General features: G+C 41.2%; 1 protein-coding gene across 2 annotated transcripts in view; it reads left to right on the forward strand.

Annotated features, from left to right (window-relative positions):
* The window catches only part of TMEM184B (transmembrane protein 184B), a 44,232-nt gene extending 29,498 nt beyond the window's left edge, over positions 1–14,734 (forward strand). Inside the window, exons 4-10 of one of the 2 annotated variants that reach the window (XM_053404968.1) lie at positions 1,454–1,544; positions 2,531–2,606; positions 6,852–6,943; positions 7,591–7,760; positions 8,297–8,491; positions 9,382–9,405; positions 10,487–14,734. In XM_053404968.1, the coding sequence (XP_053260943.1) occupies positions 1,454–1,544; positions 2,531–2,606; positions 6,852–6,943; positions 7,591–7,760; positions 8,297–8,491; positions 9,382–9,405; positions 10,487–10,728 (890 nt within the window). In that variant the 3' untranslated portion in view covers positions 10,729–14,734. The remainder of the gene's footprint in view (positions 1–1,453; positions 1,545–2,530; positions 2,607–6,851; positions 6,944–7,590; positions 7,761–8,296; positions 8,492–9,381; positions 9,406–10,486) is intronic. The other variant, XM_053404969.1, reaches the window with a different exon arrangement.
* Positions 14,735–15,178: the final 444 nt, after the last annotated feature.

Genomic DNA, 15,178 nt, shown 5'->3' on the forward strand with positions numbered 1-15,178 from the left:
TATTTGACTTTTATCAAAGTCAAAAAGCAGTGCAGAAGGGGGGGAAAAGGAATACACTTGACTTGGATCTTGAATACCTCCACAGGACAACAGAAGAGCAGTTCACAAAAGGCAAGACTCTTACTCTCACCAAAACAGAACCTTTGTAACTCGTAGTAACAAAGTAGATGTGACACTAAATGTGTATTTAGTAACCATGCTGGGTTTTTAAAAAACCAAAATTAATAGCACAGGCTTTAATTTTCAACTGGACTAGGTGATCTTAATGCCTGGGCAGTATTTGAATTGGAGACCTTCAAAGTAAAAAGGATTCCTGCTGTAGTCCTAATGAAGTCATCTCATTTCCACAAGTGCTGTTAAAATTCACAGCTGCATTGAGATTTTGAACCAGGAAGAACTCCGCTCACAGCTGTCCTGGTGTATTCTCATGGGTGAGGTTCAGCCACAGTTCGTGATATTGTAGGCAAGAAGAATCTGGTAATGATCCTCACATGAACAGAGCTTTTGAGTACCAAGCTTATCATTCAGTTTTTAAAAATGTGATTACAGAGCTGGAAACCCATTGGTTTATACTAGGGAGTGTGTGTTTGTCATCGCCTTGGTCAAGCTTAGCAGTTTGGCACCTGGTCAGTATTTGCATGTGAGACCTTCAAAGTAAACAGAAATAGCACAAGCAAGTTGCATGACTGAATTGTCATGGGAACTTCCCCATCTAGTACACTATCAATGTCCCAGAATGACACTAGGGAGCACTGTGAGTCTAGAAATGACATATAAAATGCTCTGAACAACTTCCATAGATAAGCATGGCGGAATGGCTTGCAGGTGGAATGGTAAAAAGAATATTTGTGGTCTGGAGTGGAAGCATTGCAAGTGGATTGCACTATAAGTAATTTATTGCATAATATTCCTGTTATGTGTATGAAGCAAATTATCTTGCCTGCATCCTGGCACAGCCCATCATTCCTCTCTCAACTGAGAACCTTTTGATAAATAAAAAATTATGCCCAGTGAATTGGAGCAGATTTTTTAAATAAAATAAATAAGATAAAGTACTTACAAAAATAAGTACTTCAAGATAAGATAAGATACTTACAAAAATCGTGGATAGCAGAGAATATCTTAGAAGCAGCATTCTTCCTCTCGTATAGGACAAAAGACCTCTTCTGAGGTGGTTTTGACTGTGACATATTTGTGTACATTCTAAAAACAGTGGGGTCCCCCCTTTTTTGCTGTTGTATTCATATGCAGATTTTAATTGATTCAAATAATCTCAAATAGTCGATCAATAAAAATGTCTTTAATCAAATGACAGATCTGGTAGTACATTGTGGGTTTCTTTTTGAATTGCTGAGCTAGAACCACCCACCCCCCGTGGTTCCTTTTAAACAACATCCTTTGAAACCCTTGGAGTATATTTAGTGAATTTTGCTGGTTTCATCTCTTTTTGCAGCTTTTGTAATCTATAACTTCCTTAGCCTCTGCTATGAGTACCTTGGCGGAGAGAGCTCCATCATGTCTGAGATTAGAGGGAAGTCCATTGAGTGAGTATGCTGTGTGTCCTATCTATCTATCATCTATCTATCTATCTATCATCTATCTATCTATCATCTTCTTTATCTCTTTGGTGGGAAAGACTTGAGTGCAGGCTGGCATCTATCATAGCACTTGTTCTGCCTCTGCCACTGGAAACTCTTCAGTGAGATGAGTATGCCTTAACATTGAATAAGGCCCCTTCATCTAGTTTACCAATTTCCACACCAGTCTGATTGAGACCATTTGGTCACACGTGAATTGCACTTCCAGCCTTATTTTCCTTGTTCTCCTCCAAGCTCCTTTTAGTCATACTGGCAATAGTTTTGTTGTTGCCCTAAGGCATTTCTGTCCTAATTTCAAATTAACCACAGTTGTTCTTCACACAACAAGACATTGTGAAATCTGCAGTACTTGGGAAGCAACAGCACCTATTAACATCAGTGGGAGGTGGGTTGAATCTTGCAGCTGTAATTTCACATAAATGCGTGGAGAAAGCAATTTGGGAAGAAAATGTGGGGAACAAATTGTGTGCCTGCTTGTTTGTTTGTTTGTTTGTTTGCTTCCTTGCTTGTTTGTCAGTGGGTTGTTTAACTCCACTTTCTCTGAAGACTAAAAGAGATATTGTCATACCCTGAGGTGCTCTGTCTGATCCTTTTCTTTTAAAAAGTGTTTAATATTATATATCCATTCTAGACACCAGCATGAGAAAACAGTTAAACTGCCGTCAAACATCATAAATACTTATACACCTTGATAAAATAATCTTAAATGAAATCTATTTATACATTGACCACTAATAATGAAGCATATGTTGTAAATATTTTTCCACATTTATTATGCTATTTTTGTGATATACAAATGACATGAGAAAACTTGGTATACTTATTTGTATAACATTATTCTTGTTTATAAAACCCAATAATAATAATAATAATAAAGTTAAAGATGAAGTCTAATTATTTTCTGATCAGCTGTTTTGCTATCTTGCTTTTAGGTCCAGCTGTATGTATGGAACCTGTTGCTTATGGGGAAAGACGTATTCCATTGGATTTCTGAGATTTTGTAAGCAGGTATGGAAGGACAGGACTTGATTGGAGAGTTAGATGCTGCCACATGATGCTTCTCTCCATAGGATTATTCAGAAGTAGAATCTGCAGGGACTCCCTTAAACTAGTTTTAGGACACTGCTGAAAGTGTGAGTGAGGATGTCAGTTAAGATGAGTATGTGCCCCCTGCCACCCCCCAACCTTTGCTTGTTCTCTTTAATTTATCTATACAGAACACACAAATCACTTCTAGGTCTGTCAGTTCTGCCAACCTTTAGAAAATTGGAGACAGAAGTAAAGAAGAATTTAGTTCCACTTAGCCTTGTAGCCTTGGGGAAGTTTTGTGTGAGCTATGGAACAGGAAACATTGAACTGAAATCTCACTTGCCCTTCTTACGTAACTTGCCACTTCACTTTTCTGCCAAGGCCCAGCTCTGCAGTAAAAGAACCTGTATGAGTTTAAAAATATTTAGAGAGAATTGTTTCAGTAACAACAAGAATGCTAGCATCAAATAAAGTATCAGTAGCTAGCTGCATTATTGACTCTGCTGCAATGTCAGTTTAACTGGGAGTGTAGAAAGTATGCATGGTTTGTTCACATTTCGTAACTTTTACTACATTATTAATTTGGGCTATTTCAACCACGTTGCATTGCTCTGTCATGGATATACCTGTTTATCTGACCTTGTGATCTGTAGTGTCTCGTTCTTTATATGGTTTTATATACCTCAGGTATGTACCCATCATTTTTTGTGTAACTGAAGCCCTTTCTGCTTCACGTCCCTGTAAATCGGCACCAGCACATTTTGAGCTATGCACTGATTGTCTTCTCCCACTACTTCCCCCCTGGCAGATTTATTCCATTTTTATAAAACTTCATTTGAGAGCAAAGGCAGCGTTAACACCTAAAGCACATTGTCACCCAGATGCAATAGAAAAAACTCATCTGTACAAATATTGATAACCTCTTTTTAAAAAAATGATAAAGGAGATTGTGAGTGAAGACTGGTGTGCAATTGTGTTATTGTGACACAAATGGCAAGCTATAGAAGGAAACTCAGTAAAAGGCATAGGGAGAATATAACCTTAGGGTCAGATTAGAAAAAGCTGGTGAATGTTCCTTCAGTTCATGCTGAGTCTAGAAATAGTTGAGTGTAGAAAAAGAGGTGATGTGGCCAAGGGTTCAAATTTGGCTCGTGTGAGGGAACATTGTGTGATCTAATGCTTTTGGAAGTAGGGGTGTGACTCTGATACTACCTGGGTTATTTTTAGTCTCTGTATGGTGTTAGGCAATGAGCAAATTTTTTTTTGTTTGCATCAAGACGTGTAAATATCTGACTCAGTTGTCCTGATAATTTGTTTGTACCTCATGATGATCATTAGTTGCAACAGGTTCTTGTAAGTGATTAAATGTCACATGCTCCTCATATGAGTCCTCCTCCTTGGGTCTTGCAGAGGAAGCAGTCAAGGATGAGCCACAACTCTTCACCAAGGGAACCTCTCCCAGTTTAATTGTAGAGAATAAATTACCTGATATGCTGCAGCCAGCTCTGTGTAAACTGTCGGGAGGAAGTGAAAATGGTTCTTGATACATTTTTACTACACAATCCTATTGATAAAGTTCCTCTTTCCCCTCCCCTTCCCTTAATAGTAGTAGTGCAGTAGGACTCACAGAAGACAGGTCTTCTCTCAAGACACTACTGTTTCTCGGGTCCATCTATTCCACATGGAAATTTGGCATCAGAATGAATGTCCATTACCAAAGAATAGTTCATTCCCACTAGGATAGTCCAGGGCCTCTTCCTTGAATTTTCAGATAAATGAATTAATGAATGAATGTCTAGTCTAGTCTAGTCTAGTCTAGTCTAGTCTTGCTTACCCATGGAGATGTAAGGGGGAAATGAGCAGGCTGTGTATTCTCTATTCCTTAGTAAGAATTAAAGCTTCTCCTCCCTTCCAGAAGCCTGGCCAGTGAATGCTAATGCATTGTGCTACCTGACAACCTCTTGGATATTTGCTATTTTCAATTTCATTTTATTTTTAGTATGAATTCCTATTTTTATTAAAATTATATTAAAGATCAAATAATGTTTTAAATGGAAGCAGTACGAAATATATTAAACAGAGCACTGTCTAGATACCATAAATGGTTGTTGACTGCCTGAATTTTAGATTTTGAAGGATTTGTAAATGGTGTCTCTGCCACGGCCATCATATTTCTGGTTCCAGGCCTAGGATTGGGAGTGCATGGTGAAAATATGTTAACTTTGGAACTTCGTTTAGCATGAGCAATTTCACTGTCGATGTTAGAGTGCTTGTGTATGTACAGCTGTATGTCCTTGAGAGATCCAAGAGCAAGTGTTTTGGAATTCTTTTGTCCATATTTACAACAGAGGAGGCTGTCTCTTCTGAATGCTGTGGAGGTGATAGTAAAGAAGTGTATCGGGATTGCTAATATTTTCTGTGAGCTGCCCTGAAACTTTCGGGTATAGGGCGGTATATAAATTCAATCATCATCATCATCTGCACAACATGATGTTTCTCAGAAAATTGCAGTTGAAACAACAGGGTTGACTGGGTCAGAGAACACTTTCTCCCCTTCTCCCCAATGTTCCACCCCAGTGAAGAAGGAGCTACATTTCCTACTCCTAGCATTCTGTTTGCCTGGGGCAAATGTGACATTCTTAGGCCTCTGGACAGGAGCTTAAATGTGTCTGAGATATGATTCAGAAGAGGGCTAGCGCCATACCACATTTTGATGATTTGTTTGTCCTCCCCTAGACTTCTGCCCAGTGACAGAGTAACTGTCTGGGTCACATCACCCACATGCTGTCCCTGTAATGTCTTAACACTTTCTTCACCAGGAAGTGTCTAAAAATAAAAGTTTGTGGGATTGGGCTGCAGGAAAATGATTAAACAACCCCCAGAATGGAGAAGAGGAAGCTTAGAAGCAAGTTTAACAATTAGCTTGACCTTTTCCAGTTCACATCATGGCAGTGACTCATCAACTGGATTGTGCTGGGATTTTTTAATCTCATTGAAGTTTTATGGTCACCACCCAAGAGCATCTTATCACAAGCAATCTTTCCCCCTCTTTTGGCTTTCTCTTTCATATGGCCGCAAGGCTGGTTCTTCCTGCTTGAGTGCTTTTTACAAAGCAGGAGATTCCTGCTGAAATCCCAGAATCTTCCACTAGCTTTTCCTCCTCTGAACATGATGCCTAGTTCACAATCTGTCTATGAAAGCAAATGTGCCATTTCCTTTGCCAAGAGGGAGCTTCAATTACACATTTATTTATTTATTTATTTATTTATTTATTTATTTATTTATTTAGAGATTTCTATCCCATATTTTTAGTGACTGTATACTGTTCAGGGTGGCTTACAAAAGTATAATATCACAATCATCAAGACAATGAATATATGCTTAAAATACAGTAGGTTGTATCTAACTCATACTCAGAGTAGACCCATTGGAATCAGTGGACTTTACTAACTTAAGTACACTGATTTCAATGGATCTACTCTGAGTAGGACTTAATTGGGCACAACCCAGTAAAAATACATTAAAATGCTACAATAAATATGTAAGAAAGGCACAGACTGCAGAATACTCTCTCTCTCTCTCTCTCTCTCTCTCTCTCTCTCTCTCTCAACAGCAGATACTTAGGGAAAAGTCTCCTGGAATTAAAAAAGTCTTTACTGACCCACCAGAAATAGGGTCACCACAATTCTTGTGCTGTGTGCCACAATATTGCTGCAGCCACTGAGGTGACCCCCGCTCTTGTTACCATTATCCATGGCTTCACCCTGAGTCCCTCTCACTCCCAACCAGGAGCACGTATGTCTTGACTGGATTGTGCTTCAATATGCTTAGGTGTCCTACAGTTTTTACCGCTTCCAGGCATCAGTTCAAAACCCCAACAGCTTCCTTAGTACTATACGAAAAGGAGAAATAAGAGTTGTGTCCAGTCTGCATACAGATGTCCATTCACCCAGCCTTTGGTTGGGTGGCCTCTTGGACAGCTTTTAGACACAGAAGAAACCATGTTTAAACATATTTTTACTCTGAACATGGCTAATTAATGAACAGATTATCATCTCTGTTCAAGAAGCAGAATGACAGTCATAATTCCAAATTGAAAGTGCTGCTTTTTTTGGTCCGTTAGTTGAATGGGACTGACTGGTTAGAGATCAAAGCCTGAAGGTTATGGTCATTTGTTCTTCTCAATACCCATCTTGCTTTCCTCCTTCTTTTACTCTCTTCCAGGCCACCTTGCAGTTCTGTGTGGTAAAACCCCTCATGGCAATTATTACAGTCATCCTCCAGGCATTTGGCAAGTACCAGGATGGGGACTTTGAGTAAGTAAATAGTTTATTTCTGAATTATAGAGTTTTCTTTGTCACGAAACACTTATCTGACAGTCCTATGAGGGACTAGGAGTCTAACTGAAAAGGAAGGACTTACCTATCATAAGAACTGGGAGAATGCAGTAATGTCATGGCTGCAAAAAGGTGGATTGATTTGGCTTCAGAACCTTGAAATCAGAGTCTATAAAGTTCCCGGGGTAAACCTTGAGCTAGTTGCTTTGGGCCACCTTCACAGAATTGCTGTGAGTATAAATTCAAAATAAATGGTATGCTGCCACAAAACACTGGAGGAGGAAGTTGGAAACAAAATACAAATAAGAGCCTATTAACATGGCCCCCTGACCTCTGCAGTCACAGGAAAAGCTTTGGTAAAGCATGTGCATGTTGATTTCCACAAATGTGCCGGCTTGCATACATTTCCCCTGTAACTACCCTGTTTTCTCAATGTAGAAAAGCTCTGTATGTTGTATGAAATGGAGGTTGCTGTAATTGGTTGTAATGGTGGTATAATCTCCCTGTTGGCATTGGGTCATTGTTTAGTGATGGAGCTGGGAGCAGGGAGAAGTCTTTATAGTACTGCATGAGCTAAGAAACACTGTATGTGAGAAACTGAACATTCATATTTTCTTCCCTTACAGTGTCACCAATGGGTATCTCTATGTGACGATAATTTACAATATTTCTGTCAGCCTGGCCCTCTATGCCCTCTTCCTCTTTTACTTTGCCACACGTGAACTTCTCAGTCCCTACAGCCCTGTCTTGAAATTCTTCATGGTCAAGTCTGTCATTTTCCTGTCATTCTGGCAAGGTGAGACAAGCACACATGCCTTTAATCCACAAGTAGATGTAACTGGGAATGCCTGAGAGACAATTAAAACCTAATGATACGTGACACATTTTTCTTCTATTTGGTTTAGGATTCTTTTCATCAGTGTTGTCTTTTCACTGTAGGTGAAATGCAGATTCTGCCTTGTACGAGAAATGAAAATTATTTATATTGTGTATTCTGAAATACCCATACTTAGCCATTCTCCTTTTGTCTTAAAGTATTACACTGTTAGTTAGGCAAGTGTCCTGTGTGTAGACTTATTATTATCATTTGGACGGGCAATTTGTAACCTGCTTTTCAACAAATATTCTCCAAACAGGTTACAGTAAGAAAGAAAAATACAAACAAAATCTGAGTAAAATGATAAAATGTTGCAACAAACAAAGATTAAAACAAGGAGGTGGCAACAGAGAGCTTCTTATCCAATCTGATCTCTGGGCCTTTTTGCAGTACGTTGTTCTGTGAAGTGTTCTGAGGTTCCCTTAAGTCTTACAATTTGATTCTGCTTTGCTCAGGGATGCTGTTGGCCATTTTGGAGAGGTGTGGTGCAATCCCAAAGATCAACTCAGCCAATGTATCTGTGGGTAAGGGGACCGTGGCTGCTGGCTACCAGGATTTCATCATCTGCGTGGAAATGTTCTTTGCAGCCATTGCTCTGCGCCATGCGTTCACATACAAGGTCTATGCAGACAAGCGTCTTGATGCGCAAGGTATGGAGGCAGGGTACTTACTACTGGGCCTGTGGTGAAAGAAGGGAGATTTCCCAGCTGAGCTTGTTCACAGTATAAATTCCTCAGCTGGGCAACTGAACACCATTTTCCCATCGGCCACATTTGCACACTGGTCGTCTTCTGATTTGGTTTTCCCTAGCTGTACAGGCTGAAAGACGATCTTCTGTTGAATTATTGGAGACACTCTCTTGAGAGTCCTTCCCATGGCTATACAGGAACTCCCCTGCATTTATTATGAGCTTCCCTGCACGCAAGAATAGAAGTAATTTCTGCATAAAAAGTTTTCCCTTTGGAAATAATGGTTTTAGAACACAGGAGGCTGGCTTATACCAAGTCAGATTGTTCTTCTACCTAGCTCTGTGCTGCCTACACTGACTGGCAGCAGCTCTCCAGAGTTTGAGTTTGTGCTCTTTCCCAGCCCTATCTAGAGGGATTGAATCTGGGACCTTCTGCACACAAAGTCTATGATTATGCTCCTATACATTTCTCCCCCTCTTAATGCTAAAATTTGGGATGGTGAGCCATTTCTTAGATATGGTAAACAAAGTTTACTGTATCAGTTCTGTCTGTCTGGACTAGGGGAAGGGGACTAGGTCCAGAGCATAGTTGAGATGGAATAGACTAGGAAACCCACTTGTAGATATTTAGCAGGGGAGAACCAAGTAGAGTTTTACAGGCAGTCTCCTCTGAAATTTTGTATTTAATAGTAATTGTACTTGGTTTGCTATAGAGATGAATATTGTGGTAATTTCCTGGTGGAGAGCCTGAGAATAACATGCCTTTTCAGACTGTTGTTTCCCATATCTTCCTCTCTTGTTTCCCCCCCTCTTTCCTCTTTCCCTTGCTTTGGGCTCTGGTGTCGGGCACAGCTGTTCCATCATATGGGCCATATGGTAGGTGACATGCTCTCTCTTCATTTGTTTCTCTGTCTCTTTGTTGAGACGCTATTTGCTACTGTGACTCTTTTCACCTCCCTGCATTATCTGTCCTGTGTGCATCCCACTAGGTATAACAAATGCACGTATGTGTACTTCAGGAGAAGCATGAATGAAAGGGGAGGTGGCTTTGAAGTTTTTGTCTCAGCTGCTCTGGTTACTAAAGAGCCCAGTTGGTTTTAAAGCAGAAGGGACTTGCCTCTTCAGCAGAGGGAAATTGCTGTGATAGAAACTTTAAAGAAGCCTCCAGCTGCACATGAGGGTCTCAAGTGTATGTGTGTGTGTGGGGGGGGGTTATTTGACTCATTGTCTTCAATCTGTTGACTAGGCCATTAGTATACTTGTGTTTTGTCCCCCATCCACCCCCAATCTGCTAAAAGAAAAGTTATCCACATTACATTGTCCAAACTGCATGTTTTATAGTAATTTAAAAGTAAAAGTATTGGAGTAAGTAGGTACCAGTTACAATCAGATTGCTTCCTGGGACAGAGTTAGTAACATCTGGAAGCAGTTTCTGCACTGGTATGTGGTGTATGCAATGGCTCATCTTCTGCATTCCCTACCCTAAAGTGTGACTTCCACTTGGATCTGACTTCCATCTTTGCTTCCTATTGCCAGCAGAAACTGAACATCTACTTTGGACATAAGTCCCTCTTTCCCTTTCTCTTGCTATCTTTCTCCTACCCTTGTTTCAGACCACGAGCTGCTCAAGCCACTTAGTATAAGTTACCTTTCCTCCTGAGCGGATTTTCTGTCCCTCTAGTTATACCTTTCTGTTGTGTAACCTTTCCTGATCCTTGAAAGCAGCCCATTGCAGCCTAGGTGATGATCTCTTGCTCCTGCTGCCTCCCCAGAGTTGCCACCATGTTTTATGTCACACATTTTGCTTTAGCATGCCTCCAGGCTGGTGTAAGCAGTCCGTTAACTGCCAAAAATTGCACCACAAGCAGCTTTTGCTCACATTAATGGGATATTTGGGGGTGGGGGTGGGGAGAGGAAGACTTCTATCCTCAATCATTCTTAATTTCTCTCTCTCTAGGCCGCTGTGCCCCTATGAAGAGCATCTCTAGCAGCCTTAAGGAGACCATGAACCCCCATGACATTGTGCAGGATGCCATCCACAATTTCTCCCCTGCCTACCAGCAGTACACTCAGCAGTCAACCCTAGAACATGGACCACCTTGGCGTAATGGCAGTCACATGATCTCCCACTCCCACAGCAGCTCTGGTGCTCGTGATAATGAGAAGACCCTACTCCTGAGCTCAGATGATGAGTTCTAAGCAGATGGTGAAGCATGGCCCAGCCTGGAACTTTCCCTTTATTTATTGAACCAGAAACACAGGTCATATCCCTTTTTTTAATATGGTGCTCAAGTCAGGAATGGGCACTTCCTGTTGCCAATTGTGAGCATGGACCATTGTGACTAATGCAGGTGGTTTGGACTGTCTTTTCCTAGTTTCTTCTTGAAAGGCTTAACCTGGAGCAGATTTCACTTAATAAGGAACACTAAATTCACCTGGCATAGAATACAACAATGATCTGGGACCACACTTTCTGTATGCTGGGTTTCTGCTGTTGTTAATGGGGAAGGCAGATGGAAGAAGGGTCAGACAAGGGAAGCTTGAAAAAATGAGGCTGTATCTTTACCCATTTACCTAAGTTGTCTCAAATATGGCTGGCTGAAAGTAGCAGAAACAATCCCCCCCAACTGCACTACTAAAATGCACTTCTAGACACCTGTTAGACCTAATTTGGTATATAGGTTGAACCCTGTCTCTAATTGTTGCCCCAGTATTAACTTTTGACCAACTTTTGGCTTGTGACCAGAATTCCCTTAGGCACAGTATATTCCATAGTAATACAGTCACATTTATGTTCTGCCTCTGCTAACGATCAGCATTGGGTGCTTCAGAAGGGATTGGTTTTCTGCTTTAGAGTAGGAAAAGTATGATAGAGGGAAAAGAAGAAAAACACCTTCTGGATTGAAACAGTGAGCCTAAGTGAAATATGCTTGTTGAGGAAGAAGGTAGCTTTTCTGATGGGTTCCTTGCCCAACACTTGAAGAGAATATAATGCATTTTCTGAAAATAGGATTTGCCCCATCTTTGGAAACATTTTTGCTAGAAGCTAATGCCCACCGTTCAGAGAGTCACACACAATTGTTCAGGACATAGGATAAGGATGTACATTCCAGTCAGGTTGTTGAGTCAAGCTGCACATCCTCATCCATTGTGGGTGGGGGACCACACTGGCTGATTCTCGAGTGGGCGCTTGGGAACCACCTGTTGGGTGATGTCTAGTTGCACTCACTTGAAGAGGCAGAACACATCATTCTTTTCATTCTCTTTTGTAACTTCTCTTGTGGAGGAGTAGTTCTGCAACTCCTAATACTAAAATGTCTTTATCACATCTATCCTCCTCCTTAGGCATTTACATCCTGGTGTGTTTTAAAATTCCAGAACATGTGTTGTAAATTACCAGTTCTTCTTGCTGTTATCAATATTTTACTTTTGTTAATAGTTAATTTTAAGTGCCAGTGGGATACAGCTTGCCTGGGATGGTGAGCATTCCACCTTCTCTTCCCTTGCTTTTGTACTGGCCTGGCTGCAGTTTCGCCAGCAGATGTAAACATATCTGTGATGCGCATTTGTTACCTTGCCACTACATTCCCTTCAGTCCACGTGATTTAAAAAATGCATTGGTTTTCCATTAACCTCTCTAGGCCTGACCTGTACTTGCACAAGTTCACTAAGTGAGAATCACAAGGCCCCTTTTACAAGCTGAAAAGCCTATCGGTCACTGAATTTACCAGACACCTTGGTTTGCTTGATGATTTAAAGCTGGAAAGGGCAATAGAATTAATTGCAGTGTGTTGTACTTCTCTGCTGCCGTTGTGGTTAATTGTGCCTGCATTAATACTGCCCGCAAAAAAAGGGGAATAACATTAGACTTCTTCCTTTCCTGACACCTCTCTCGATTCCTCTTCCCCATTCACTACCAGTAAGGCTTGTTCTGGTCTACGCTGCTATATGTGTCTCTCCCACAGCTTGCTGTGGTTAATGGACACCTGCTCTTTTACGGTGATTTTAACCCCTCCTGTGAAGAGTCTTGAAATGAGGATCTCTGGGGTTTGACTCTTTTGTTCCTTTTCTCTGTGCCTTAATATTCTATCTCACCCATGCATCACATCGTAGTTAATGCAGAGCTCAAGGACAGCAGCAGCATCCTTCATCCAAGCTGTGCTTGGTTGGACAAGAGTGTTTGTGTGGGGCTAGGCAGGTTTTCTAAAACTTGTGGTTACTCTTCTTGGAGGAAGAGGGACGGTTGTGCTGCTGCGGTTTGCACTCACACTGTATGTTCCAGAAGAAACCGGACAGGAGGTGGGATGCTGGAGCACAACAGCTCCATTCATATCCCCTGCTTGAAATAGCCTGAGGGATTGATGAAGGAAGTAGAAGAGAAGATATTTAAAAGCAACGTGTTTCTGTAAATAAAAAAACCATCCCTCTCTTTGCAGTTAGACGTGTGCAATATATTATTGTGGGTTGGCTTTTAAAATCCTGTTGCTGCTTTAAAAGGAACCCTCAGACCCACATAGCTGTTCTTTGTAAATGGCACTCCAATTACTGAGCCGTAGCAGTGAGTTGTGCCACCGTAGCTGAAGCATGCTCGTAAGCCCTCGTTCTGACCCTCTTTTGAGCTAGATGTAGCCAGTTGTTGAGCTGCTGTGCGCCACCTTTGCAGAACTGGAACACAGGAGAGGGCTCTGGTTTCTCCCCTTTCCAGTGCAGCACAACCACACTTTCACAGTGATGCAGCTCTTATTGCAAAAAAGACTAACGGGCTGCTCTTGTACCAGCTGTGAATTTGGCGTCAGGTCCCTGCACCAGAAAATAGTTGTCCCTTTGTGCCTGCAGTAGGACTTCTTCATCCAGAAGTATGACATACCTCCTCATGAAACATAATGGATTTCAAAGAGCCCTTTGAAATGACCTTTTACCCTTTTTTGTTTTGTTGTTTTTTACTTCTAATTTTGGAGAAGGAGATAATAGTTTACTCTTGCCTGTTTTTATGGGACTCATTTACTTCCCAACTCTCCAACCACTTCCAACACACATTTACACATATTTGTAACGAATCTTCACGGCCAGTTCCCTTTTTGTATGGGTTGGGTGAAGGATGTGGCTGAAGTCTGTGCTGCTGACTTGCCGGTATTTCCGTGTTGGGAAAAATTCTATATTTTTAAAAAATAATTTTTAACATAAGCTATATATAAATACATATTGTGCATAGAAGTTGGTTTTTCTTGGAGCTTCTTATGAGTAGCAGTTTCAAGTAGCTATGTACAAGGTCCAGTAATAGCAAAAGGTCTCAGGCTATGTGGCTTTTTTCAAAGTGGAGACATGGAAAGGCATCAGTGCTAAGGTGTTAATAGAGGGAAGGTGTTTTTGCTCTCCCACAAGACTGGAAAGTGATAGGCCCAAAGAACTTGACCCTCAGTGCAGCAGTGATCCTGCATTCCATCAGGGCCGGGGTAGCCAACATCACCCCCTCCAGATGTTGCTGGACTACAGCTCCAGCTAGCATGGCCAGTGGTCAAGGATGATTGAGAAGTCTAGCAACATCTTTTGGGGGGACAGTAACAGTTGGCAGAGTGGGGCTGTGCTACTTACCTGGCCTCCAATTTACTGGGAGGGGGAAGGACAAGGCAGAAGTGAGGTCAGCACAGTGCAAACACACCAGTGGAGACAATCTGGTGCTTCTGCCGGTGCATTTGCACCATGCTGATCTTGCTGCTGCCTTATCCCTCCTGCTGCCTCCCAATAAACTGCAGCTACTCAAAAGCTGGCAGGTCAGGGCAGCCCTACAACACCAACTACTGCTCCTGGAAGCTGCTATGTTGGGTAGGCCCTTGATTAGGGATTCTTAGAGGCTAATCATTTAATATGCATTCTTATACATCAACCCCACCAGAATACTCTAAGTGCTGCTCCCTTCCTTGCCTTCTCTTTCCTCCCCCAACTTTGTTTTTTTACCAAGTAACATACCCTCTGGAATTTTGTTTTTACTATTTTTCCATGTAGCTTAGTTATTTGTATATAAATGACTGGGGAAATATATGCTGTATGATAAGACAGAGTTACCTAGTTTTGTACCTATTGTGTAATAACTGATGTGAGCTCAGAGACAAGATATTGTCTCTATTTTGATCTTTGTGATGTTATACTGCTTTGCGGAAAAAAAGCAAATCCGACAAATAAAAATATAGAGATAATCTAGATTGTACTTAATGTGTCTCTGGTTACTGATTTATGGATATTCTCCGCTTCACTTCTCATAGTCTAGAATTCTCTGCTTTAAAATAAAATGCAGTTAATGTATAATTCTGTATTTTACACATGTTCCAGTTATATATTTTGATGGTGGAGTAAGAATTCCATGGAGCATAGAGAGCAAAAACGGGGGAACCATAGAGTGGGTAGGTGCCCATAGCCATGAATTCAATTTCCATCTCACACAGTGATTCCCGCTACAATGTTCTCATTTGTTACAGGTAAGTATGAAAATGCCCACATAGTGTGGAGCATTGAAGCCTAATTTACTACCATGGAACCAGGACATGGAAACTTTTCAGTGCAAACTCAAATTGACACCTCTCTCTCTGGCATAACACTCTGCTCACCCTTTGTCTATTCTATTGTGGGTGTCATCTTTCAACATCCAAGTCAC

This window comes from Podarcis raffonei, chromosome 10 (assembly GCF_027172205.1).
Source record: "Podarcis raffonei isolate rPodRaf1 chromosome 10, rPodRaf1.pri, whole genome shotgun sequence".
Lineage (NCBI taxonomy): Eukaryota > Metazoa > Chordata > Lepidosauria > Squamata > Lacertidae > Podarcis > Podarcis raffonei.